The sequence below is a fragment of the Oryctolagus cuniculus genome, chromosome 15 (genome assembly GCF_964237555.1).
Source record: "Oryctolagus cuniculus chromosome 15, mOryCun1.1, whole genome shotgun sequence".
NCBI lineage: Eukaryota > Metazoa > Chordata > Mammalia > Lagomorpha > Leporidae > Oryctolagus > Oryctolagus cuniculus.
In genome coordinates this window covers 28,356,096-28,383,779 of record NC_091446.1, presented here as the reverse complement: position 1 = coordinate 28,383,779, position 27,684 = coordinate 28,356,096, and the positions used below count along the sequence as shown (strand labels likewise).

At 47.8% G+C, this 27,684-nt stretch overlaps 1 protein-coding gene across 21 annotated transcripts in view; it reads left to right on the top strand.

The window, feature by feature from the left end:
• The window catches only part of BTRC (beta-transducin repeat containing E3 ubiquitin protein ligase), a 224,338-nt gene extending 200,437 nt beyond the window's left edge, over positions 1-23,901 (top strand). For 9 of the 21 annotated variants that reach the window (XM_002718665.5, XM_008270376.4, XM_051824125.2 and 6 more), the window contains 4 exons: positions 1,198-1,308; positions 3,086-3,164; positions 17,145-17,337; positions 19,464-23,901. In XM_002718665.5, the coding sequence (XP_002718711.1) occupies positions 1,198-1,308; positions 3,086-3,164; positions 17,145-17,306 (352 nt within the window). In that variant the 3' untranslated portion in view covers positions 17,307-17,337; positions 19,464-23,901. Of the gene's footprint in view, positions 1-1,197; positions 1,309-3,085; positions 3,165-15,815; positions 16,152-17,144; positions 17,338-19,463 lie in introns of those variants that run through there. The other 12 variants (XM_070057346.1, XM_070057354.1, XM_070057353.1 and 9 more) reach the window with 5 other exon arrangements.
• Positions 23,902-27,684: the final 3,783 nt, after the last annotated feature.

Sequence of the window (27,684 nt, the reverse complement as noted above, 5' to 3'; positions counted from 1 at the left end):
ACATGTGTGGCAGGACCTCAAACACTGGAGCCATCTTCTGCTGCTTTCCCAGGTGCATTAACAGGGAGCTGGATCAGAAGCAGGGCAGCCTGGACTCAGTCTGGCATTCCGAAAAAGGATGCTGGCACTGCAAGCAGCTGCTTATTTATAAGGCAATGTCAGCTTCATGAAGTTTTGTCTTAACATTTCATGACTGACCAGAGTTACCTGTCTTTGAAATCATGAAGATTCCAGGGCCGGCGCTATGGCATAGCAGATAAAGCCTCCACCTACACTGTCGACATCCCATATGGGCACCGGTTCAGGTCCGCTTGCTCCACTTCCAATCCAGCTCTCTGCTATGGCCTGGGAAAGCAGTGGAAGATGGCCAGTGCTTGGGCCCCTCCCTGCACCCACGTGGGAGACCTGGAAGAAGCTCCAGACTCCTGGCTTCGGCCCGGCTCAGCCCTGTTCTTTGTGGCCATTTGGGGAGTGAATCAGTGGATCGAAGACCTCTCTCTCTGTCCTCTCTGCCTCTCTAACTCTGCCTTTCAAATAAATAAATCTTTAAAAAAAAAGAAAAAAAGAAATTACGGTGCAGATTACAAAAGTGAATGGTACAGATAGTAAAATATGGAAGAATTTCTCTATCCTCTCCCTTCAGTGAAATATTAAAAGAATGAAAAAAAATACTAAAAACAAAAAGATCAAGTTACTAACCTCACATTTAAGAAAAGCAGACGGTTTCGGAGTTGAGAGCTGACTGCGTTCCCATGGTATGAGAAAGACTGGCCTGAATGCTGGGTAAAGTTTGCAGTCTCAATGGCTGAAGGGGTGCTTTGTGAGGGCCACATGTCACTGATGCTCTGCGTCACATTCTTATTGGTGATTTTAGGCTGGGTCATTTCCTTCCTGTGTGCATGGAATTCTCATGCAACTGTGTGCATGGAATTCATCCTTTTATATCTGTGAGAACCTGGTTACAGGATTATATAAAGCATTGTGCTTTAAAATGCATACTGTGTTTGAAGTTACACATTTTTCTGCCTGAGTTCTGTGGCAGAAAGGAAATAAATTGTGTTGAAAGTGCTGCATTGTTGTATGGGTGGTGATTGATTTCTTTTTGTGGATTTTGAAAAGATGTGTGAAGTGTATTATAACATTCCAGGCTCAGAAAAGAACAGATGGAAATTAATTTGACTCAATGTTCTCTTCCAGATTGTGGGACATAGAATGTGGCGCGTGTTTGCGAGTGTTAGAAGGCCATGAAGAGTTGGTGCGTTGTATTCGGTTTGATAACAAGAGGATAGTCAGCGGGGCCTATGACGGGTGAGTTGCTAACTGGCTTAAATGCACATCTTAATCTTAATGGTTTTCAATGTTAAATAGGACCTTTTCTTGTCTCTCAAAGCTTATAGATGACACAGAAAAGCTTTGATAAAATATTTCTTGTATCTCTATAGTAGTCTCTCCTTGTTTACTGTTTTTCTAAAACATCCTTATCAACATTTTATTGCACTTGTTTGCACATGATATTCATTAATATTTTGGTTATATATTTGGGTTTCTCTCTTAAGACAAAAGACCAGACAAACTCAGTTGAACAGGATATGCATGTAAAATGATAACTGATTGTAAAATGGAAGCACTGGAGGTCAGTCTTTGAGGCTTAGTGCAATGAGGTCTTGAATTTTGATCTTTCTTACTTTGATCTCTGAATAATTCCTGAAAGTCCAGTTCTCTTGTCATTACTTGTAACATCTCATTTGTAATGAGTTCAGCAATCTTTATTTGCCTCAGCCTGATGGTTAGAGAATCCACTCATGTTGTGAATGGATCCCTAAGAACACTCTACACAGAGTACATTCAGAAGAAAGTACAGTCACTTGTGAAGCGTTCTTTATCATTTCTTCCCATCAAAGTGGCTGATTTCTGGAGGGTAGAAGGCTGCAGTTCAAACGTTGGCAGCTTTGTAAATATCAAAAATTAATTCAGCATAATTTTAGTCCATGAGCTGGCTCTTCTGATGTATTCAGCCAACTGAAGGAACGGAAGTATGACCAACTTATTTCCTCTGTTTTGCGTCAGACATCGCTGTCATACCCTTGGGAAATTGTTCACAGTGCAATGACATATTCCAGCTGGGTCAGAGTTGTATTTTCCCATTGCCCTGGCTTTCATCTGAACTCCCCTCTCTTGGGTTTTGTTTGTTGGATACCTTGAGGATACATGGCCTATAAATGATTTCTAGAAGGGCTAGACTTTCCTTACTTAGATCAAAATTTGTGTTTGCTTCTATAAACCCCAGAGGTGCTACATGTGACCTAGACTGTTCTTTTTTTTTTTTTTTTTTTTTTTTTTTTTTTTTTTTTTTGGACAGGCAGAGTGGACAGTGAGAGAGAGAGACAGAGAGAAAGGTCTTCCTTTTGCCGTTGGTTCACCCTCCAATGGCCGCCGCGGCCGGTGTACCGCGCTGATCTGATGGCAGGAGCCAGGTACTTATCCTGGTCTCCCATGGGGTGCAGGGCCCAAGGACTTGGGCCATCCTCCACTGCACTCCCGGGCCACAGCAGAGAGCTGGCCTGGAAGAGGGGCAACCGGGACAGAATCCGGCGCCCCGACCGGGACTAGAACCTGGTGTGCCGACGCCCCAAGGTGGAGGTTAGCCTAGTGAGCCACGGCGCCGGCCCCCTAGACCATTCTTAGAACTGGCCGGAAAGAGGATGGCTCAAAGTTGCAGGTTTCTAGGTCTAAGTAACGATGTTAAGTCATTAACATCTAAGTCAGATGTACAAGATCCCCTCTTGACTTCAAATTAAGGCGTAACTTTACCATGAACTATCTTCAGTTGGTTAAAGCTGACCAGATTCTCACTTTTAGGTTAAATAAATACATCTTCCCTTATTAATAACCTTTATCCAAGAATGAAACTTAGCAAGGACTAAGTCTCTAAAACAGTAAATTCATTTATATTCCTGTGAGCTGGATTTTAGCATCTAAACTATACTAACCATTGTATTTATTAAACCATGACTTTTGGTTGCTCTTCCCTGTGTTCCCTTAACTTTTCTTTTAGCTAAAACTTTTGTCCCTTTTTTATCTTTAGGAAAATTAAAGTGTGGGATCTTGTGGCTGCTTTAGATCCCCGTGCTCCTGCAGGAACACTTTGTCTGCGGACCCTTGTGGTAAGAACTTTTTTGTTTGAGGAGGTTGGAGAGCAGGTAGGGCAAGAAACTGAACATTAATGTGCTATTTCCATAGCATGTGTAGACCTGGATTTGATACTTAGAACCCTCAAAATCTACTATTAAGTAGAAATGTAACCGATCCTTGACAATAAAATATGTTGATCTAGTGCCTTTCATCCAAAAGTGCGTTAGAGACTGTATGGGGGAGGAATGTGGCAGCTGTTTAACAGGTGCACAGCAACTCCACGCAACAATTGAGCAGGAAGTGAATAAGAATTCTGTTTCCACCAGAAGCAGCAGGGGGTACTAAGGGAGAGAGAATATAATCACTCAGATTGGAACCTGTCCAGAATCTGAGGACCTGCACACCTGTGCGTGCAAAAAGTGCCCTGGGAATCTGTGTGAACTCCCTGGTCAGACCATCAGTCCTGCAGCAACCTGAGTCCCATCTCTTCTGTTCCCTGTACACTTCCTCATCTGAGCAGTTTGACACTGGGAAAGGGAGTGAGGCAAAAGGGGGAATGTCACCTTCAAAAGCACTACATTCTTTAACGTGTTGTAAGCCAAGGGCCTGGGTTTGTAAATGCTGCTTCCAAAAGAAAATAGCTAGGCCCGCAGTGTGGACAGAATCGCACATGCCTCAGGGAGGAGACGGGAGCAAGCATTTGAAGCCCAGTGTTCTAAATCCTGAGTCAGCGCTTAGGTGGTCCTGTCTCTGGGGAAGAGAGACATTGCTTTTGTCTCTCCTGTAGGATTTAAAGTTTATTATTTCATCACCAGACATACTTACTTGCATGTTCAACACCTGTCTTTTAAAATACGCACTTTCACTCATTTACAGTTAGTCCAACTAAATCTGGTTTTTGAGCTGTAATTTACATGCAACAAAATTTACCCCTCTTAAAATGTAATTCCATATTACAGTTGTGTAACCACCACTACAACCAGAGTATAATACATTTCTATCACCCCCCCATGCTTTCATGCCCCTTCGTATTAGCATACACCCCATACTCAGCATACAGCTGTTCACAGATGTCCATCTGATTTCTCTCCCTACAGTTTCACCTTCTTAAAGGCATACTCTGTGTGGCCTTTGGTGTTTGGCTTTTTCACTTCATTTGAGATTTATCCACGTTGTTGCTTGTGTCAGTACTTTTTTATTGCTGAAAAGGATTCCATTGTGTAGATGAATCAGTTTGTTAATTCATTCATCAGTTATGGTTTTAGGGATGTTTCCAGCTTTTGTTGATTTCTGTGCAGGCTTTTCTGTGTCCATACTTGTTTTCATTTCTCTTGGGTGATTATCGAAGAATATTATTTCTGGATCTTCTGGTAAGTGTATATTTAAATTTAAAAGAAACTACCAGATTGTTTCCCAAAGTGGCATTTAGGGACAGCAGTTTGCATTTTCACTGACAATGTGTGAGAGTTCCATTTTTCCATGTCCTTCACAGTACAATTGTCAGTATTTTTAAAAATGACAGGTAGTTGAGTGTGTGGGTAGTGGTATTTCCTTGCAGTTGTAATTTGCATTTATGTGGTAACTAATGATGTTGACCATCTTTTCATGTTTATCTTCTTTTGTATATTATCCGTTCAGATCTTATGAACATTTTATTTATTGAGTTGTTTTTCAAAACAGACTTATTGGAGTATAGTGGCATAAAATAGACACATTGAAATTGTATAACTTAGCAGATTTGATGTATGTCTGCACCAGTGGAACTACAGATAATGAAGATAAAGCTGTGCTCCTGGGTAACCCGTTGTTCCCATCCCACCCCACTCCCCCGACCCTAGTCTCCGGGCTGCCGCTGACCTGCTTTCTGGCCACACTGATTAGTTTTCATTTTCAAGGGTTTCCTACGAGCAAGTGATGCAGTGTATGCTCTCTTTTGTTCACTAAGCATAATTATTTTGAAATTTGCCAGTGTTGTTGATGTGCACATGTATTCATTCCTCTTTTAAAACTGCTAAGTAGTATTCCCCTGTATGGCTATACCACAATTTATTTAACCATTTTCCAGTTGTTTTCCATTCTTGACTATTACAAGTAAATTTCTTGTAAACATTTACATGCAAGCCTTTAGGGTGAGCATGTGCTTTCATTTCTCTGGGGTAAATACCTAGGAGCAAAATTTTTAATTGTTTTCCATTTTTGGCTATTACAAGTAAAATTTCTAGAAATATTTGTGTGTACAAGTCTTCAAATGAACATATGCTTTTATTTCTCTAGGGTAAACGCCTTGGAGGAAAATGACTAGTTCATATAATAATGAATGTTTTAAAATTTTAAGAAACTGTTGTATTGTTACAGGACAGTAATACATTAGAGTTCCAGTTACTGCACATCCTTGCCAGTACTTAGCACAGTGTTTAAAAATTTTAGTGATTCTGATAAGTATAGGACCAATAATGATATCTCATTCTGATTTTAATTTGAATATATTTATGTGTTTATTTGCCACCTGTATATGTACTTTGTTGCTATAGGTAAAAAAATGTTAAGGTTTTTGGCTCATTTTTTTCAGTTGAGTGGTTTTCATATTATTGAATTTTGTGATTCTTTTGCATATTCTGAATTACAAATGCTTTATCAGGTATGTGATTTGCAAATATTTTCTCCCTGTCCCCGGCTTGATTTATTTTTTTTAATGATTGACTGATTGATTTGAAAGGCAGAGTTACAGAGAGAGGAAGAGACAGAGAAAGAAATCATCCAACCACTGGTCACGCCAAATCGAGGAGCCTGGAACTCCATCTGGGTCTCCTACCTGGGGACAGGGGCCCAAGTACTTGGGTCGTGTTCTGCTGCTTTCTTAGGTGCATTAGCAGGTAGCTGGATGGGATCTGTACCAGCCAGGACTCAAAACCAGTGCTCATACTGGATGCCAGCATTCAGAAGCTTAACCTGTTTAGCCACAGTGCCAGCCCCTGCTGTAAACTCTTAAGGATATGTGTGCGTGTGTGTGTGTGTTCCCAAGGGATGTTGGTCTGTTGCTTCAATTTTATTGTGTCTCTGGTTGGCTATCACAGTAATGTTGGCCTCATAAAATTATTTTGGAAATTTTCCCTCCTCTCTTTGCTGAAAAAATTTGTGTAGTAGTGACTTTGTTATTCTTTAAATGTTTGATAGAATTTACTAGTAAAGCATCTGGGCCTTGAGTTTCTTTGTGGAAAGTTTAATTACAAAATCAACTTACTTAGTAGATAGAGTGCTATTAATATTTAATGTTTCTTCTGGCATTTTTTTTCTTTCGTTCTTTTAAAATTTATTTATTTATTTGAAAGGCAGAGCTACAAAGAGAGAGAGAGAGAGATCTACCACCTGCTGGTTCACTCCCCAGATGGCTGCAATGACTAGAGCTGGGCTGGTCCAAAACCAGGAGCCAAGAGCTTCTTCTGAGTTCCCTGTGTGGGTGGTAGGGGCCCAGGGAGCTGAGCCACCCTCTGCTGCCTTCCCAGGCAAATTAACAGAGAACAGGAGCAGAAGTGGAGCAGCCAAGACTTGAACCAGTGCTCATCTGGGTGACAGCTTTGCAGGCGGTGGGCTTACTCACTATGCCACAGCACTTGTCTTTCAAGTACTTTGGCTGTTTCATCTATCAAATTCACTGGAATAAAGTTACCCATCATAATCTTTTTTAAAAAAATTATTTATTTATTTGAAAGGCAGAATAAAAAAGACAGAGATAGAGAGAGAATCTTCCTTCTGCTGGTTTACTCCCCAAATGGCTGAAACTACCCAGGCTGGGCCAGGCTAACACTAGGGACCAGGAATCCATACAGGTCTCCACATGGGTGACAGTGGCCTAGGTACTTGGACTGTCACCCAATGCTCTCCCAGGCACATTAGCAGGAAGCTGGATCGTAAGCAGAGTAGCCAGGACTTGAACTATTGGCACTCTGATACGGGATGCCAGTGTTGCAAGCAGTGGCCTAACCTGCTGTGCCATAACACCAGCCCCATCACATTAACTGTGGTGTTAGAGTTGTGTCTCTTTTTTGTATTTCATTACTTTTTCTGCTTTTGCTGGTTTCTTAATGTGGAAACATACATGATTGATTTTGGACCTTTCTTTTTAATATAAACATTTGTAACTGTGAAGTTGGCTAGAATTAACTTTCATCACTGCTCTAGTTACATCCCAAAAAATGTCAGTTAAGTCAAGTTGGTTTGTAGTAGTATTCAGTCTTATGAATGCTTGGTGGTTTTCTGTTTGTTTTACCAGCTATGACAGGAGTTTTGGTAGTCCCCACTTACAGACTTCTCTAGTTCTACTTTTAATTCAGACAGCTTTTGCTTCATGTATCTTTAAAAAAAAAGAAAAGAAAGCTATGGACCTTTAAAAAATAAGCAAATAAAAATAAAGGTAGCTGGACTGGCTGAATGAGTGAACAGACCAAGTATAATTTATATAGCAGATACCTCTTAGGTTTTTCTGTTTAAGATTTATTTATGGGGTTTTCCTCTCTTGGATGCCCCCCTCCATGCCGCTCTGACTGGAGGTCCGTGATTCTAATTAATACTTTTAAATCTCTGTGCCATCTGCTTGGAAATTCTTCCATGTGAGATGAAAACTGAGATAACTTTCTCTGCCGCCATTTTCCCGTAACATTTTTTGGTACCGTGACTCGGATTGCAGCTCCAACATGATGTGGATCCAACGTCGGATCAACCCGCCAGACTGATCAAGTCTCAGCTGCTCAACTTCTGATTCAACTCTCTGCTATGGCCTGAGAAAGCAGTAGAAGATGGCCCAAGTCTTTGGGACCCTGCACTCATGTGGGAGACCCAGAGGAAGCTTCTGGCTCCTGGCTTCAGACTGGCACAGCTCTGGCCATTGGTGGCCATCTGGGGAGTGAACCAACGGATGGAAGATACCCCCTCTCCCGCCTCTGCCTCTCTGTAACTCTGCCTTTCAAATAAATAAATAAATAAATCTTTTTTAAAAAAAGAGAAAAAGAATCTTCCATCCACTGGTTCACTCCCCCAAATAGCTGCAATGGCTTGGCTAGACCTGGCTGAAGCCAGGAGCCAGGAGCTTCTTCTGGTTCTCCAGTGTGGGTGCAGGGGCCCAAGCACTTGGGCCTTCTTCTGCTTTCCCAGCCATTAAGGAGCAGGATCCGAAGTAGAGCAGCTAGCGACTCAGACTGGCATCCATATGGGATGCCAGCACTGCAAGCCACAGCTTAACCCACTGCGCCATAGTGTGGGCCCCTTCATGTATTTTTTTGAAGATTTATTTATTTATTTGTTTATTTATTTGAAAGTCAGAGTTACACAGAGAGAGAAGGAGAAGCAGAGAGAGAGAGGTCTTCCATCTGCTGGTTCAATCCCCAATTGGCCACAATGGCCAGAGTTGTGCCGATCTAAAGCCAGGAGCCAGGAGCTTCTTCTGTGTTTCCCACACGGGTGCAGGAGCCCAAGGACTTGGGCCATCTTCTACTGCTTTCCCAGGCCATAGCAGAGAGCTGGATCAGGAGTGGAGAAGCCAAGTCTCAAACTGGTGCCCATAAGGGATGCCAGCACTGCAGGCAGCAGCTTTACCTGCTATGCCACAGTGCCAGCCCCTTTTATATTTTTTTCTTTTTTGAGATGTATTTATTTATTTATTTACTTATTAGAAAGTAAGAGTTACACAGAGAAGGAGAGGCAGAGAGAGAAAGAGAGAAGGTCTTCATGTGTTTTTAAAATATATTCAGTGAGCCACATGTACATTGAGGATTATGTCTTCGTAATAAATTGACCCTTCTAACATTATGAAATGTTTCTCTTTGAAGTTTGTAATATCCTTTGTTTTGAGGAATAAAAAGCTTGATATTAAGATATACAATCTATTTTTTATTAGTAGTATTTTGCAGTGTATCTTTTTAGTTTTACCGTATCCATGTCCTGATACTTAAAATGAATTTCTCATATTCAACATATACTGTAGTCTTGATTGGTGGGTTGGTTTTGTCCCGTCTGACCATCTTGCCTTTTATTGTCATTTTTCAACCCTTTATATACAGTATAATTTTGATACAATTGGTTTTAAATCTGTTTTTTCCATATTCTCCTTTTGTGCTTTGTTTTCTTGTTTTGTTTTTAAGAGTTATTTATTGGGGCGGGCACTGTGGTGCAGCAGGTTTACACCCTGGCCTGAAGCAGGTTTATACCCATATGGGATGCCAGTTTGAGATCTGGCTGCTCCACTTCTGATCCAGATCTCTGCTATGGCTTGGGAAAGCAGTAGAAGATGGCCCAAGTCCTTGAGCCCCTGCGCCCATGTGGGAGACCCGGAAGAAGCTCCTGGCTCCTGGCTTCAGATTGGCGCAGCTTGGGTATTGCGGCCAATTGGGGATTGAACCAGCAGATGGAAGACCTCTCTCTCTCTCTCTCTCTGCTTCTCCTCTCTCTGTGTAACTCTGCCTTTCAAATAAATAAATCTTCGGGAAAAAATAGTTATTTATTTGAAAGGCAGAGTTACAGAAAGAGAAAGGGAGTGACACACAGAGAGAGATCTTCCATCCGCTAGTTCGTTTCCCAAATGGCCACAGTGGCCAGAGCTGGGCCTATCTGAAGCCAGGACCCAAGAGCTTCTTCCAGGTCTCCCATGTGGGTTCAGGGGCCCATGGACTTGGGCCATCTCCTGCTGCTTTCCTAAGCACATTAGCAGGGAGCTTGTTTGGAAGTGGAGAAGCCAAGACTCGAACTGGTGCCCAAATGGGATGCCAGCACCGCACAGCTTTACCCACTGTGTCACAGCGCTGGACCCTGTGCTTTGTTTTTTTTTTTTTCCCCATTTTCTGGATTATTTTATCTCCAGTTTGGTATTATTAGTTTTCTCTCTAATTTGGAAGGAAGATAATCTAGGTTTTACATAAGCTTTAATGTATTACAGTCTACCTATTAAAATCGTACCATTTCATGTGGTAAATTTTAAAAACTTTAAAACATGGGCTCAGCAGATAAGCTACCACATCTCATATCTTAGTGCCTGGGCTTCAGTCCTAACTCCACTTCCAATCCAGCTTCCTACTGGTGCACACTGTGGGAGGTGAGGTCGCACCTGGACCCCTTTTGGGAGACCCAGATGAAATTCCTGCCTCCCAGCTTCAGCCTGACCTGTTTCTTCCTTTTTTGGGCTTTTGGGGGGTGAACCAGCAGATAGGGTAACTGTCTATAGCTCTGCCTTTCAAGTAAATAAGTAAATAAATAAAACTTTTTTGAAAAGAAAGTTAAAACACTATACTTCCATTTTCTCCCTCAAATTGTTCAGGTTGTTGTCATAGATTTAACTTCTACATATTTTGATTCCCATAATACGCTGTTATTGTTGCTTTAAATAATCATTTACCTTTCAAGAAATATTTAAGTGGAAAAGAGTAGTTTAGTTTTACCCATATATTCTTTTTTTACCCACATATTTACCTTTTCTGTTGCCTTCTGTTCATTTGTAGAAATCTAAGTTTCCATCTGAAACCATTTTCCTTCTGCTTCAAGACCTTCCTTTAACATTTTGTGTACTCAGATCTGCTGGTGGCAACTGCTCTCAGCTGTTGTTTGCCTGAGAGACCCTGTATTTTACCTTCATTTATTTATTTATTTATTTGACAGGCAGAGTGGACAGTGAGAGAAAGAGACAGAGAGAAAGGTCTTCCTTTGCCCTTGGTTCACCCTCCAGTGGCCACCGCGGCCGGCGCACCACACTGATCCAAAGGCAGGAGCCAGGTGATTCTCCTGGTCTCCCATGGGGTGCAGGGCCCAAGCACTTGGGCCATCCTCCACTGCACTCCCTGGCCACAGCAGAGAGCTGGCCTGGAAGAGGGGCAACCGGGACAGAATCCGGCGCCCCGACCGGGACTAGAACCCAGAGTATTGGTGCCGCAGGCGGAGGATTAGCCTATTGAGCCGCAGCACCGGCCTACCTTCATTTTTTGAAGATATTTTTGCTAACTAAAGAATTCTAGTGGCCGGCACTGTGACATAGCAAATAGAGGCGCTGCCTGCAGTGCCAGGTCAAGTCCCAGCTACTTCACTTCCAATCCAGCTCTCTGCTGGGGCCTAGGAAAGCAGTGGCCCAGGTCCTTGACCCTGTACACCCACATGGGAGACCTGGAAGAAGTTCCTAGCTCCTGGCTCCTGGCTTCAGATCGGCACAGCTCTGGCCATTGTGGCCATCTTGGGGAGTGAACCTGCAGATGGAAGGGACCCCCCCCCCCCTTCTCTCTCTCTTTCTCTCTGCCTCTGCCTCTCTCTAACTCTGCCTTTCAAATAAATAGATAACTCTTAAAAAAAAAAAAAAAAGAAAAAAGAAAACGAATTGTAAGTTGACAATATCTTCCAGCACTTTAATGTTGTCATTCCATTTTTGTCTAGCTTGGTTTCTGATGAGAAATTTGAAGTCATTTATCTTCATTTCTCTGTACATAATGTATCTTTCTCCTCTGGCTGCTCTTAAGATTTTCTCTTTATCACTGATTTTCAGCAAGTTGACTATGATGTATCTTGGTGTGGCTTTCTTTGTGTTTTTCCTACTTGGGATTAAAAGACAGATTGTCAGTGGATCATAGAGCAAGAGTAAGCTGTGTGTTGTCTTTAAGAATGTATTTAAGTATAATGCACATACAGACTAAAAGAGTTTGAAAAATATACCATATATTATGGACCACATTATGTCCACTGAAAATTCTTATGTTGAAGTTTTAACATACCTCAGAATGTAGCTATTTTGAGATAGGGTCTCTAAAGAGTTAATTAAGGTCATATTGAGGTCATTGGGGTAGGCTCTAATCCAGTGTGCCTTCTTTCCTTATAAGAAGAGATTAGGGCCAGCACCGTGGCTCACTAGGCTAATCCTCCACCTTGCGGCGCCGGCACACCAGGTTCTAGTCCCGGTCGGGGCGCCGGATTCTGTCCCAGTTGCCCCTCTTCCAGGCCAGCTCTCCGCTGTGGCCAGGGAGTGCAGTGGAGGATGGCCCAAGTGCTTGGGCCCTGCACCCCATGGGAGACCAGGATAAGTACCTGGCTCCTGCCATCGGATCAGCGCGGTGCGCCGGCTGCAGCGGCCATTGGAGGGTGAACCAACGGCAAAGGAAGACCTTTCTCTCTGTCTCTCTCTCACTGTCCACTCTGCCTGTCAAAAAAAAAAAGAAGAAGAAGAAGAAGAAGAAGAAGAGATTAGGACACACACAGAGGGAAGACCATGTAAAAATAAAGGAAAAGACAGCCATCTACAAGCCAAGAGGAAACGGCTCAGAATGAAACCTAACCTACCAGCACCTTGAATCTTGAACTTTTAGCCTCCACACTGTGAGGAAAAATTTTCTGTTGCTAAGCCGCCTAATGTGTGGTGATTTATTATAATAGCTCTAGCAAACTAATATGCCATGCTAATGCTAATCTGGAGAAAGCTGGAATAGCTGTATTAATTTCAGAGAGCAGACTTCAGAATAAGGACTCTTATCAGGGGTGAAGATGGGTTCTCAGATCACAGTGACCACAATGGAATGAAACTAGAAATCAATAACAGGAAAATAGAAATAGTTGCAAAATGCCAGAGCATCCATGGAGATTAAACAGCATCCTTCTGAGTTACATATGGGTCAGAGAACTTTGAAAAGTATTTTGAAGGGCTAGTGCTGTGGCACAGCAGGTTAACGCCCTGGCCTGATGCACTGGCATCCCATATGGGCACCGGTTCAAGACCTGGCAGCTCTACTTCCAATCCAGTTCTCTGCTATAGCCTGGGAAAGCAGTAGAAGATGGCCCAAGTCCTCGGGCCCCTGCGCCCATGTGGGAGACCCGGAAGAAGCTCCTGGCTCCTGGCTTCAGATCGGCGCAGCTCGGGTATTGCAGCCAATTGGGGAGTGAACCAGCAAATGGAAGACCTCTCTCTCTCTGCCTCTCCTCTCTGTAACTCTGATTTTCAAATAAATAAATAGATCTTTAAAAATATTTTGAACCAAATGAAAATGAAAATATGGCTTATTTAAAAATTGTGGGATGTAGGGAAATTTATAGCATTGAATGCATGTATTAGAGAAGAAAGCTGTGAAATCAATAAAGTTTCTACTTGAGTAAACTAGAAGATCAAATTAAATCCAAAGTAAGCAGAAGAAAAGAAATGAAAAAAATTAGAGCAGAAATCTATGAAATAGGCAAGAAAATCAGTAAGACCAGAGCTGGGAGAGTGGCCATTTAGCCAAGCAGTTAAGATACTCAAATCCTACATCGTAGTGCCTGGATTGGACTCTTGTAATTGGGTTCCTACCATCCACAGGAAAGACCTGTATTAGGTTCCCTGATTCCAACCTTGCCCCCAGGCCCAGCCCTGGCCGTTGCAAGCATTTGTGCAGAGAACCAGCAGATGGAAACTTTGTCTCTCTGTCTCTGTGAGTGTGTGTGTGTGTGTGTGTGTTTGTGTGCGCACGTGCCTGTCAAATAAATAAATTAACCAAAAAGCTGGTTTTCTTTAAAAATATCAATAAAATTGATAAGCCTTTAGCCAGGATAAGGAAAAGAGAGATTAAACAAAATTACAGTATCAGCAGTGAAAGGGCATCGCCACAGATTTCATGAACATTTAAAGGATAATAGAGGAGGCCGGCGCCGTGGCTCACTTGACTAATCCTCCGTTTGTGGCGCTGGCACACCGGGTTCTAGTCCCGGTTGGGGCGCCGGATTCTGTCCCAGTTGTTCCTCTTCCAGTCCAGTTCTCTGCTGTGGCCCGGGAGTGCAGTGGAGGATGGCCCAAGTGCTTGGGCCCTGCACCCACATGGCAGACCAGGAGGAAGCACCTGGCTCCTGGCTTCAGATCAGCGCAGTGCACCGGCCACAGTGGCCATTGAGGGGTGAACCAATGGAAAAGGAAGACCTTTCTCTCTGTTTCTCTCTCTCTCTCACTGTCTAACTCTGCCTGTCCAAAAAATTAAAAAAAAAAAAAAAAAGGATAATAGAGGAAATACTGTGCACAGCTCTTGATGCCCGCAGTTTAATCGCCTATGTGAAACAGAATAATTCCTTGAAAGTTACAGTGCCACAGTTCACACATAAAGCGGTAGATAATCTGAACAGGCCTGTATTTATTAAAGAAACTGAATCAGTAGGTAGCAGCCTTCTAAAACATTTTGAGACCAGGCCCCATTTAAGACAGAAATTTCACCCATTTTCTAATTTCTTCTTTAGGATAAAAGGAGAAAGAATGTTTCCTAACCTGGCCGGCGCCGCGGCTCACTAGGCTGATCCTCCGCCTAGCGGCGCCGGCACACCAGGTTCTAGTCCCGGTCGGGGCGCCGGATTCTGTCCCAGTTGCCCCTCTTCCAGGCCAGCTCTCTGCTGTGGCCAGGGAGTGCAGTGGAGGATGGCCCAAGTACTTGGGCCCTGCACCCACATGGGAGGCCAGGATAAGTACCTGGCTCCTGCCATCGGATCAGTGCGGTGCGCCGGCTGCAGCGGCCATTGGAGGGTGAACCAACGGCAAAGGAAGACCTTTCTCTGTCTCTCTCTCTCTCTGTCCACTCTGCCTGTCAAAAAATAATAAAAAAAATTAAAAAAAAATGTTTCCTAACCCACACTGTGGAGCCAGCATTACCCTAATTCCCACACCAGGCAAAGGTACCACAAGAACAACTTGGTACAGACCAGTATTTCTCACGAACATAGGTGCTCATGTTTGAGCGCCTTTAGATCTTGAATGTAAAACGGGGTAAGCACTGTGGTGCAGTGGGTTAAGTTGTTGCTTGGGATTGAGTCCCATCTCTACTTCCCATCCAACTTCCTGTGAATGCACCTGGAAGACTGCAGAAGAGAGCCCAGGAACTTGGAGTTCCTGGCTGCTGGCTTTGGCCTTTGCAGATAGCAGTTACCTCTTTCTCTGTCTCTCCTTCTCTCTCACTCACTCTCTCTCTATCAAACTGCCTCTCAAATAAATAAATAAATAAAACTTTTTAAAATTATTTTTAAAGACTTATCTGAAATACAAAATAAAAATGTATAAAGAGAATGGTACACTATGATCAGATAACATTTATCTAGGTACAATATGCAAAGCTGCTTTTAACATTAAAAAAATCTAATAATGTAATCTACCACATTGACAGGCTAAAGAAGAAAAATCACATGAGCACATGAGTAGATGCAGTAAAAGTGTTGCAACACCCATTCATGATAAAACTCTGAGCAAGGGAGTAGCCTTGGGATGCAGCAGCTTAAGCTGCCACTTGCAACACTAGCATCCCGTATTAGAGCGCCAGTTCAAGTCTCAGCTGCTCCACTTAACATTCCAGCTCCCTGCTAATGCACTTGGGAAAGCAGCAGGTGATGATGCAAGTACTTGGGCTCCTGCCTCCCTTGTAGGAGATGCAGATGGAGTTACGGGCCTCTGGCTTCAGTCAGACCCAACCCTAGCCGTTGAGACCTTTTGGGAGTGAATCAGCAGATGGAAGATACCTATTTTTTATTTTTTTTTAAGATTTATTTATTTGAAAGGCAGAGTTACAGAGAGACAGAGAGAGAGAGGGGTCTTCCATCTGCTGGTTCACTCCCCAGATGACTGAAACAGCCAGAGCTGCACCAATCAGGAGCCAGGAGCTTCCTCCAGACCTCCCACACTGGTGCAGGGTCCCACAGACTTGGGCCATCTTCTGCTGCTTTCCCAGGCCACAGCAGAGAGCTGGATCAGAAGTGGAGCAGCCGGGACTCAAACCAGTGCCCATGGGGTGCCGGCACCGCAGGCAGCAGCTTTACCCGCTACACCACAGCGCCAGCCTCAGGTATCTCTTTCTGTCTCTGCCTCTTCCTCTGTCACTGTACCTTTCAAATTAAGAGGAAGAAACAACAGAAAACCAGGAATAGAAGGGATCTAATAAAATACCGCTAAAACTTGCCATATAAATGCTTTTTATTGACAGTGTTAGTTGTTGGTAAGAATGTGGAGCAACTGGAACTCTTATACTGCTGGTGTGAGTGTAAATAAACTGGCACAGCTTTTCAAAAACTTTCATAATGGCATCTATCAAAGTAAACATGTACCTACTCCATGGCCAGCAGTTGTACTCCTAGGAGAAATGAGTACATGTATCCCTCAAAAAACATGTGCAAAAATGTTCGTAGCAGCTTTACTTACGATAGCCATAAACTGTAATCAGAACGTGTATGTCCACCAGCAAGAGAATAATAGATCAATTGTAGTACTCTGTATGGTGGAATATCATCCAGTAATACAAAGAAAGTAGACTACAGTTTTGTAGATATAATAATAGGGTGGAATCTTGTAGATACAGTGTCCGATGAAAGAAGCCTTCAAGAGAGAATATAGTCTGTGCATGTCTATTTATATGGAATTCAAGAACAGTCCAAACAAATTAATGGTAGGTTTGGAGTGAAGCTAGTGTCAGCTGGTAGGGGCCAGAGATATTTCAGGATGCAGGAAATGCTCTGCTTCTTGGTTGGGGTGCTGGTTTCTGTCAGTGTTGTGCTGGAACACTCCTGTCATTTTCGTGAATTTTCCAAACCGCTTGACCACACGCAGATAACTTGAAACGGGACATAGTACTACTTTCTATGCCACGAAAATGGTTTTATGAATTAGCAGTATGGCTGATAGACATTGGCCAGCACACCACTTATCGTTATTCTAACCCTTGGCCTCTGTAGTTCAGAGACACAAAAAGAACAAGGCCATGGAGGTACAGGGGGTATTCTTAGCCATCCTAAGGTGAGGAGCTTGGCAGAGAGAAACTAGCTACTCTTTAACATGTCTCAACGAGAGGATGTTCCTGTGTCTGTTTTGTTCATGGAATTGGCTGACCAGTATTTGACTTCCCAATGTGCCTTCAGCCAGATTCAGTTTTTCTCATTTTGCAATGACTAAGTGTAGAGTGGAGATTCCCAGCACTCCAGGGACTCCTTTTGACATGCTGGGGAGTTTGTGTCCGTTTGGTTTTGAGTAGGTCACATGCTTACCCTTTGTGTTTGTGTTCCTTTAGGAGCATTCTGGAAGAGTCTTCCGACTCCAGTTTGATGAATTCCAGATTGTCAGTAGTTCACATGATGACACCATCCTCATCTGGGACTTTCTAAATGATCCAGCTGCCCAAGCTGAACCTCCGCGTTCCCCTTCTCGAACATACACCTACATCTCCAGATAAATATGCATACACTGACCTCGTACTTGCCCAGGTATGAAAAAGAATTGCATACAGAGGGAGGAGATGGAATATCCTGGGTAGGAGAGGACTATGGTTAAGTGACAGACTCTTTCTGGAAGGAGCTGCTAATTTTGTGACACCTTGTCACATCCTGTATCTTACCAAATTCTGTAAAGCAGAGAAATAGAGGCAAGATGGAGACAGTGCTGTTCACCGAGGTAGCCAGCCTCAGTTGTGGTAATTCTAGGGTCCCACTTGTGTGGTAGAATTAACTGTTCCTGCCCCGGTAGGATTATTATAAAATAAAGCGAGATTTGAATTAGGTTGAAAACTAAGTTATGACCAAAAGTCTGTGATTTTCTAGTTCCCAGGTCAAACATGTGCCTACAGTGAGACCTTTCAAGTCAGTTTGATAACTCACGTGTGGAAGGCAGCATCTCTTGGTGAAATTTCCCACTGACATCTCAGAGCTCTGCCTTGTTAGTGTCACTCAGTTAGAAAAGGTAGATTTTAAAATCCTCCCTCACTCCTTGCCTTCTCGCAAACGGAGACGACCTCTCTTGGACCTGGGAGGAGCTCTGAGCGAGAGCACCACCTCGGTCTGCAGCTCTCGGAGGCGGGAAAGATCCCGGCACCTGGGAGGCCCGGGGCCGCCGCCGCAGCCGCTGAGGAGCCGTGCTGCCAGCCTGCCTTCTCACGTCCTGCACGCATCACTGCACGCCTGCTCCTTCGGAGGGGTGGCTTCACACCTGGCCAGGCTCTCCCTGAGGACAGCACCCCTCTTGCTGGAGACAAGTCGCTTCCTGATGAGTCAAGAGGGCCGTGGATCCACCTCGCAGGGCTCCCAAAGGGCCGCGCGCCCTCTAAAACATGGTCATGATTCCCGATGCTGCGGTCGACATGTGCCTACCCCTCCTTGTGCCAGCAGCACCTCTGCCTTAGATTCGCATGGCATCTTGCCCCTGTCAGTCTCTCCAGCTCTTGAAGTGTTCATGTCTCCCTCTCTCATCCCTAAAACGCAGATACCCCTAAGAGCCCGTCTTGGGCTCTTTCTCCTCACCTTTGCTCCCCTCTGGCTCCATGATCAACTCCCAGGGCTTCAGCTCACATTGCAATATCGATGACTCTCAAATTTCTGTCTCCAGTCCCCACCTGTGCCTTAACCTCCGGATACCTTTTCAGCCAGCCACCACCTGCACATCTGTCCTTGGAGGCACCAGGAGCACGTCTGGTGCTCGTCCCCTTCACTGCCACCACCAGGACTCTGCAGCCAAACTGTCAGGCTGGCTTTGTGTCTCCCTGTGTGTTAATGGCACTGCTGTGTTCCCAGCTATGCCACTAGTCTCAGAGCCACCCCTGCCTGCTCTGCCATTCTAGGGAGCAGGTAAAAGTTTGACACTACAGGCCGGCGCCGCGGCTCACTTGGCTAATCCTCCTCCTGCAGCATCGGCACCCCGGGTTCTAGTCCCAGTTGGGGCGCGGAATTCTGTCTCGGTTGCTCCTCTTCCAATCCAGCTCTCTGCTGTGGCCCGGGAAGGCAGTGGAGGATGGCCCAAGTGCTTGGGTCCTGCACCCGCATGGGAGACCAGGAGGAAGTGCCTAGCTCCTGGCTTCAGATCGGCGCTGTGCGCCGGCCACAGTGGCCATTGGGGGGTGAACCAATGGAAAAGGAAGACCTTTCTCTCTGTCTCTCTCTCTCTCTCACTGTCTAACTCTGCCTGTCCAAAAAAAAAAGGGGGGGGGGATAATAGAGGAAATACTGTGCACAACTCTTGATGCCCGCAGTTTAATCGCCTATGTGAAACAGAATAATTCCTTGAAAGTTACAGTGCCAACGGAAAGGGAAGACCTTTCTCTCTGTCTCTCTCTCTCACTGTCCACCCTGCCTGTCAAAAGTTTGACGCTACACGAGTCGTGAGCACTGGCAGCCACAAGACATCAGGGACCCCTGCTTGAGCACCATGGCCCTGAGTGTGTCATAGCGACTCTCGCCTTTTGTCGTCCTTAGTAGCCTCTGACAGAAGCTCCTGGGTGGATATTAGGAAGGAACCCCAGCCTTTCTCCCAATTGACAGCTAAGTGAATATTCTTTCCCTCCTAGAGCAAGTGAGAAATATGGGGAAAGGGACCAATGCCTGTTTGCTCTGTTTTCACACAGGACTCATTAAAGTTGCGGTATTTAACATATCTGCCAATACCAGGACGAGGAACAACAGTAAAATCAAAATACTTCCCGGTTTCCCGGACTAGCCGAGGAGCGGGGCTGCGCGACTCCTGCTGGGACACAGTTGGTCTGCAGTCGGCCCGGGCCAGTCTCCTCCGCGCAGCTGCCTGCTCCAGTGCTGCTATTGGAAGATGTCTCCTTTCTTTGTGAATGATCGAACGTTTCAACCTCCCGCCCCTCCTCCTTTCCCCCTGCACCTGTTTTTTCCCCATTTGGTTCCAGACAAAGATGACTTATAAATATATTTAGTGTTTTGCCAGAATCTCTCTTGCTTTGCCATTAAGCAGAAGAACTAATTTCGCTCTGTAGCCTACTGGGAGAGACCCATTTCTTGGGGACAGGGGTGCAGGCCGTCAGCACCCAGTGCCTCCTGGTTAGCTGCAGGAAAGCCCGACACCCGGCCCCGCTGCGCCGAGCAGACAGAGCTCTCTGTGTCGCCTCCAGGCAAATAGAGAAGACAAGAACGAACACCCTGGAAGATCGGGCCTCCTGCCTCCCTCTGTGTCTCGTGTGCGTCTCTCCTCCTCCCTGCCGCCCCCAGCACCTTCAGCCGGTGCTCTCCCCAGCCTGAGAAGAGAGTGTGTGAAGAGGAGTGTCCTCGGTTGGCACGCGCCAGCCCAGCTAGGAAATGCGACCATGACAGAGTTCAGTGCTATTAGTCACAATTTCAAACAGTCTTTGCTGCAGGTGGCCCTGTGGTGACACTGGATTCTCCTACCTGATGCTGCCATCCTCTTTACAACTCTGTTCTCTTCTCCTTCTTCCCCCGACCCAGAAAGGGGGTGGGGGTGGGGCAGCAGTGCCTGGACTCCATCAGTGGCTGCGTCTTTCCTGGACTCAGCAGTCTCCTTGACTCCATGTAGAGTGTGGAACGGAGCTGCTGATTGCATTTCCTCTCATTACCAATTAGATGTGGAATAAAAAGCATTGCACTTCATCTTAAATCACTAGTAGGGCTCAGCCTACAGAAGGGTTTGGAATGGCCAGAGCCATCACTCAGTGCGTTCTGCATAATGATTCCCATCTCTGATTCCTTGTCAGAGCCCGGGAGCATCCGGGCACCTGGGCCTTTACCAAGCCGCAGTTGGACTGGCTGAGGAGATGGTCAGGGATAAAAGCTGGTTGCTTTATCGTTTAGGCCAGTAAATACCACTTCTGAACACAGATCTGACCCTGTGCACCTTGCACTGCAGAGCCTGCCTTCTGCTTCTCCCAAGCCTGGTTTCTGCAAAAGGGTGGAGCTGCCAGAGAGAGGATCAGGGTGAAGTTTGGCACACAGGGTCTATTGATGGGGCAGAAACTGCCTTCTCTTTCATTTCTTCTTCCTCCTGGCCTTAATTTGCTCTCCACTTTTCCCCAGCCAGTGAAAATTCTCTGGCAGTCAGTGAACAACATAAACAAATGGACCTCGGCAAGGGCCGGGCTGACCTGGCCATGCACAAGTCAGCTTCTGGGCGTCCACGAATGTAAGGGCACATGTGCCTCACCACGCCGAGAGCCCAGGGGATACTGTTCACTGCGAGCCCAGATTCCTTCCTCACGCATGAGCCACCATGGGTGCCAAAGGCCCAGAGGCCCCAGTCTGGTCTCCGGTTTCCTTTGGAAGCTGGGTAGTGAGGCCCGTTGTTCCCATTCTTAATGCAGTTGAGTTTAAGAAAGCCACTTTCTAACCAGCTGCTATAAAAACAGCAAAGTAGGAGCCAGCTCCAAGTGACCTGTAGCCAGGCACCCTTTAGTTTCAAGAGGGAGGAGGAGAGACACATCTTCACTCTTCCCGCTGATCTGCAAGAAGGCACCCTCTTTCCAGGCGGAATTTTGTTATTGTGTATTGAGAGGCAGGTTATACATATGCATTTTTCCTTATCAGCTTTACGAGTGCTTTTACATTTTAGATCCATGTTCTCTCCAGAAATATTTTCCAGTATAATGGTATGTTGTTGCTAGGAAAATATTTTCTAATTCCCTTCCCAGCAAGCCAAATGCTGCAGAGAATTGTTTTCTACTTAGCCACTATTAGGGTTCCTTGTGTGTTGTGTCGACTCTTCCTGGCTTTTTGATTGGCTAAGAATTTTGCTGCAGATGAAGGCTGTCAGCTCTGGGAAACACACAGGTCAGACATTAAAGGGGCATGGTTCTCGGGCTGTTTCAAAATATCATCTCACCCCTCTGCTATACGCTGCTGCTTCAAATTGGGCGCCCTTGGCCGATCGTTGGTACCCTGGATTTTGCTCTCCCACCCAGGCTCAGTTGAAGGTGTTTTGTTGCGCAGACTGTTGTGAGCCTTGTCCAAGCCTGGGACACGAGCTCAAGGGTGGACCCCGCAGAGATGAGCCGTTGGCTCGGGCGAGGGTGTTCTCTGAGTCGTCGTCTCTGTTGCTGATGGAAATGGGAGTGAAGTGAAGTGGTCTGAAAAACTTGGAGTGTTCACATTTCTCAGCTCGGGGGGTCATTTACCAGTTCATTGTAGAAGAAACAATCAGGTAAGTGGAAGTTCATTTCCAGAGAAGGTAAACCCCACTTACTATCTCTGCATGATTTCAGTGGGAATTGATTATCACTAATCCCCAACTGGGCTAGAATAAATGCAAAGTTTGACCTTTTAAAAAGAAAAGGAAACAAAGAAGGTCTTGCCGCATGTAAAGGAATGGTAGAGAAGGAGCTGGAGGAACCGGGGCTCTGAGGTGAAGTGTCCCCAGTGAGGATTAGTCTGCTTTCGCTGAAATTCACTTTCCATTGTGAGCCTTTCTTAAGGTGGGGCGGGAAGCCCTGTGGAGGCAGAGGAGCAGTGTGCAACTTCCCCCATTCGTGCCCCCTTGGTTGGCACTGGGGCTGCTTGGACATGCCCAGCATGCCTTACTGCGTGTGTGTGTGTGTGTGTGTGTGTGTGTGTGTGTGTGTGTGTGTGTGTCACCGCTGACAACATTCTCTTACCTTCTATGTGCAGTTTGAAAGTCCACAGGAATTATGAATGGGAGACTTTTTACACTTGTCCCTGGGTGAAATTCTTTCAGATGTCTCCTAACTTCAGAAGCAGAGGCTGTCTCTGGTATTCTGTTGACAAGTGATGCACCTGGCCCTCATTGCTTGTTTCTCAATTGGAAAAGACACTGAAGCCTCGCGGTCATTCTGCTTTTCGCTTGAGTAAGGACCCCCCCCCCCCCCTTCTTTCGGATAATCGAGAGCTGCAGAGGAGGAAACAAGCCGCCTCCCTTGCTGGCTTACAGTATCAGCTGCTCACTTGGCCCCTGACTGTGGGTGGAAATAAAAGGACTTGAATAAAAGAGGGCTGAAGAATTCTGGCAATAATTAGGGGTGTGTTTTCTTTCCTAAAATTGGCTCAGATACCTTGGTATTGTTGACCTTAGCATCTTCCTTTCCCCATAGATGATGATACTTCCAGCCCAGAATAGTGAGGCCTGCCAGCTAGGTACAAGCTTGCTTCTGGAATAATCCAAGGTACTTACAGATAGAAAAATGGGATGCTGAGATACCTGCCCCATGTGACCATCACAGTCTTTGATGATCAGGTTTACCGTTTGACCTAGGTCCGCGTTTCTGATCACCTTCCCCATTTGAATGTGTTCAGCAGACTTTCAGATGTGCCCAAAGATTACTGGCTAAGCTAAGCTCCCTTGCTGCCTCCACACAGCCGGCAGAGCAGAGCCCCTTATTTTAACCGCAAAGACAGCCGTCTCTTAGGGAAATAAAACTAAGGTTTGCTTCCTGTTACCCATAGTTCATTTATGACTTCAGAGTCCTTTGGAGCCGAAGAAAGAAACCAAAAGCGCCTGATTTCAGGTGGAACCCACTGTGTTGATCTCTAGAATGGGAGTGGAGTGCTGATGATCTTAAGTTCCTGGAGGCAGATGACATCTGAAATACGTGCTTTCCAGAAGACCCAAGCCGGCTTCCCTTGGCTGCTCACTGGCTGTGCGTGTGCGTGCGTGCTCTCAAGGATTGGTGTGGTAAATGGCATTTAAAGTGTTAGCTCCCCTCCTAACCCCTCCCCTTCTTGGATGCTGAAGGAAAAGACCAACTAGGAGGTTAGACCTCTGGACACGAAGGACGCTAACACCTTCCCAAGTCAGCCCAGCCCAGGCTGATGTGAGCGATGTTCAGTGGACTCCAGCTGCGGGCAAGGCCTGGCCACCGATGTGGGCGTCCCTGAGAGTGCTGGGTCCATCCTGCTCTGTTCTCTAGGTTCGCAAGTACTGGTTGCTTTGACTTTTGTGATTATGTTATGGTGATGTGTAGTCAATGTACCAGTATGTTCACAACTAGGATCATGGTCATAGAGTGTGTTCTGTTTTGTTTTGTTTTTAACTGTTCAGGAAAAAAGTAACTTAAATTACAAATACAAGATTAAAGTGAATTTTCTAAGTGTCATGTCTCTTTGCCCCAACATCAGAAGGACAGGTTTTCCAACACAGAAATCAAGTGAACCTGGCATGAGAAAACAAGGTTGAGGGGAATCAGGGCTGCGAGACGGGAGGAAGTCGGGGTTCCTCGGGTGCTTGTACCAGCCACACTCGTGTTGGATTAGATCAAAGCAGAAGTGAAGCCTTCTGAGCTGTGCACCGTAGCCAGCCACCGCCCAGCCTGGGCCCAGAACTTAAATTTCCCTCTGCTGCTAGGTGAGTGAGAGGGTTGAGGTTTCCTCGGCCTCCCGCTGGATCAGCCTCTTAGAGCTGAGCTCACGGTGAGAAGCGATCCACGAGGAGACTCCCAACAAGAGGGACTGGCCACCTGGTCCCAGGTGAGCCCCTTCCCTCCTGGAACCAGACCTAGGGAGATGGGCACGAGGCTGAAGGCAGTGACAGAAAGGGGCTCTCCCCTCCCCTTTGCCGCCTCTTCCTCCTCCTGTGTCATGGCAAGACCCTTGTCAAAATTGACCCGCCCTTGTTTTAGACCTGCGGGCTCCCAGGATTAATGGCCCTCGCTGTCTGACCAGGCTCCCTGTGGTCTCGTTGCTGTCTCGCATGGGCTGACCATGTGGTCATTAAAGCAGTCTCCGACTGTGCTCGCCATCGAGCTCCCTGCGCGGAGCTGAGCGCTCCCTGCTAGAGCGGGGAGGATGTGAGCGCGCCGGCACAGCAGCCTTGGCAGAGAGGGGGACAGTGCCTGAGTCCACTGCCGTCTCCTGCGTAACAGGACGGGCAGCAGCCCGCTGAGCCGGCAGGGAGGTGGGGGTCTGCAGAGGCCACCCTGAGGCCGCTAGCATCTACTCTGTGTCCCTGAGCATCCACGCTCCTGCGCACAGAATTGAGTAGAGGCCGGGCCCGAGCATTCCTGGTCTTTGGCTTCAAACCCGGTGTGAGATCCCTGCTCCCGGGAGGGCGGGTGTAGGGTGGGCCTGGGCAGACCTGCCCTGGCATCCTCTCCACTCTACACCTAGAGCCAGGCCGCCCTCAGAGTGACTGAGGGGAGGGAGACTTCTCTTCTTCCTGATTGGCTCTTGCCAATTAAGAGCATTTTATTAGGCTGCTAATTAAAGGCACTTGGTTAGCAGCGGGAGCGGCCGAGTGGGTGCCTGCTGAGATAGGGCGGGAGCCAGGAGAAACTGTTTTCCTCCCCGTGGAAGCCGGGCCTCTCAGGGAGCCCTCGGGCCCCCGGCCCCTCCCGCGGTGCCTGCTGCCCCCCGTGCTTTCAGTTAGCTGCTCTGAGAGGAGTGAGGTCATTGCCATGCCCAGACCGGAGAGCCCCCCACCCCAGGCCGCAGGAGCCCCTTGGGACTGCCCGGGGGCAGAGAAGCTGAGCAGCTCAGTGAGGAGTGTTCCTCCGCCCCAGGAAAGCCCCTTTACTCCCTCGCACCTGCTGTGATGTCACAGGTCCCCATCGCAGCCACCCAAGGCAGATGGTGACCTGGGACTTGGTCACCTGATGCGAGTCTGTGCCCCCTTCCTCTCAGCAAAGGCGCATGGCAGGTAGCACGTGGGACTTGGAGGGGCAGTTCCGTCACTTGGCACAGGTGTCCCGCCCAGGCTGACCCCGGGAAAGACTCCTGATGCCCTGGCCTCATGTTTCAGGCGGTCCCCCTGGATGGTCTAGTGCGGCCCCAGGCAGCGACCCGGCACTGGGGCTGGCACGTAGGGTCCCCAGGGATGCCCTCTCTCCAGGGCCCTCCCTGTCCCATCCTGCTGCCCTCCTCAGCCCCTCACTTAACTGCAGAATTAGCGCCAGCCCAGGCTGGGAGGGCAGATTTATGGCGAGGCCTGCCTTCCTCCATTTAACCCGAGGCCGGCCAGGGCTCCAGACACTAAATTAGATTTTTGACAATTAGAGAGACTAATGGGCACACAGCCATCCCCAGAGCCAGATCCCCAGCAAGGCCGTCCAGTACCCACCGCAGGCCGGCCCCTCCCCCAGCCGCCCTCCCCGCCCCGCCTCGGGTGGGTGTTTCCCTCCCCAGCTGGCCCTGGTCTCGCCTAGACCCTGCCCCTCTCTGCCTGTCCTGCTTTCTCCTCGCCCTCTGGCCACTTCTCTCTCCACCCCTACCTCCCTGGGGCCTGCCCTCCTACAGCCTGCAGGCCCCTTGAGGGCAGGGGCTGTGTCCCCTCTGGCTCCTACCAGCTTGGCACCTGCTGGGAGCTCACCTGTCCCCACCAGGCCCTGGCTCCAGCCTGGCTCTGCCCCATCTTGGGTGGGCTCCCCGTTGCCGGCGTGCCTGTGCCCTGGCCGGGCCGGGCTGGGTGGGTAATGAGAAGGCAGTGAGAGGTGGGCGGGGGGAGCCGCTCACATTCACTCAGCCAGACTCATAGCTCTGTCAGGCTGATTGGTCCTGAGTGGAGGCACAAACGGCCCCCCACGGACACGCTGAGATTGGTTATAAAATTACACGCATTTGTTCTGCTGTCAGTGTCCTTTCCTCCCTCCCCGCTGCCTGCCTGGGCTCCCCACCCCCTCCCCAGCCTCTCTCCCCTGGGGTCAAGCCACACCCCCTGTGGCAGAGGCTGAGGGCGCTGCAGCAGGCTTTCATGCCCTGGCCATGGGTGGCCCCAGAGGGAGCCGACACTGGGTTCCGGGATTCCTGGTCCCTGGGGGTAACGGGGTGCGGCCCAGGGCAAACAGGCCTTGGAATCTCCAGAAGAGGAAGAGAAGAGATGTCCCAGGCCCAGCCCCCCGCCGCTGGGGACAACCAGTGCCCACAGCTTTTCATGTGGTCCTAGGCAGGAGGCGGCAGTGACAAGTGACCAGGACCTGCCCTGCGGAAGGAGGGAGGACAGAAGCCAGCCTGGTCAGAGGGGCCCACCTCTCCTCCCTGCAGCCAGCCAGACCCTCAGCCAGGCTGTCGCAGCCTGGCCCCTGCACCCACCCTCTCCAGCCTTGGCAGGCCCGGGCCCCCCTAGCCGGTGTGCCCGGAGGCCCTGCCGCTTGGTGCTCTGCTCTCACAGAGCTGCCTTCTCCGTAGCTCGGCCCCGCTGACACCAGGCAGCCCAGTGCCTCTCGTGGTAGCCTTGCAGCCTCCTTCCCACCCTTGCTCCCCCAGCCAGGCCCCGGGCCCCGAGTGGCCCCAGCTCTGGTCTCAGTCCCTTCCTGTCTGGTGCCGCCCTGGAGCCAACTACAGGAGGGTGGCTCATGGGAGGGTCCCCCAGCTCAGAGTGGGAGCTCTGGGGGAGCAGCAGCCCCGGGCTGCTGGCCCCAAGGTGCCTTCTGGCTGTCCATCATTCATTCTCAGCCCAGGATGTGTTTGCTGTAATGAGATCTTTAATTAGGGTGGCGACGGCTCATTGTTCACCAGCAGTGATGTATCGGATCCTCCCTCTGTCCAGCACCTCTGGGTCGGCTCTCCCCCAGTCTTGGGGTTGGACAGAATTCGTGACGACCAGCTCTCATCCCACTGTGAGGCCTGGGGCAGCTGTGAGCTCTGCTCGAGGAGGGGTGACGTCCTTTTGGACCCTGGGGGGGCTCCTTAGAGACTGGGGATACCCTGGCCCCTCCACCCAGGGCTCCCTGTCAGAGGACTGCAGGTCTCCTAGTGGCCACCAGATGTCTCCTTGGTCCCAACCGGCCAGGCTGGGGGGGTGGGGAGGGAGGATAGGGGAGATGGGGGCTGGGAGGTGTCCTGCTTTGCACCTCCCCCACCTGAGACTGAGTGGGCCATGGGCTACATGTTCATGTGTCCCCAGGAGCTGACGAGGGCAAAAAGTTTCACCCC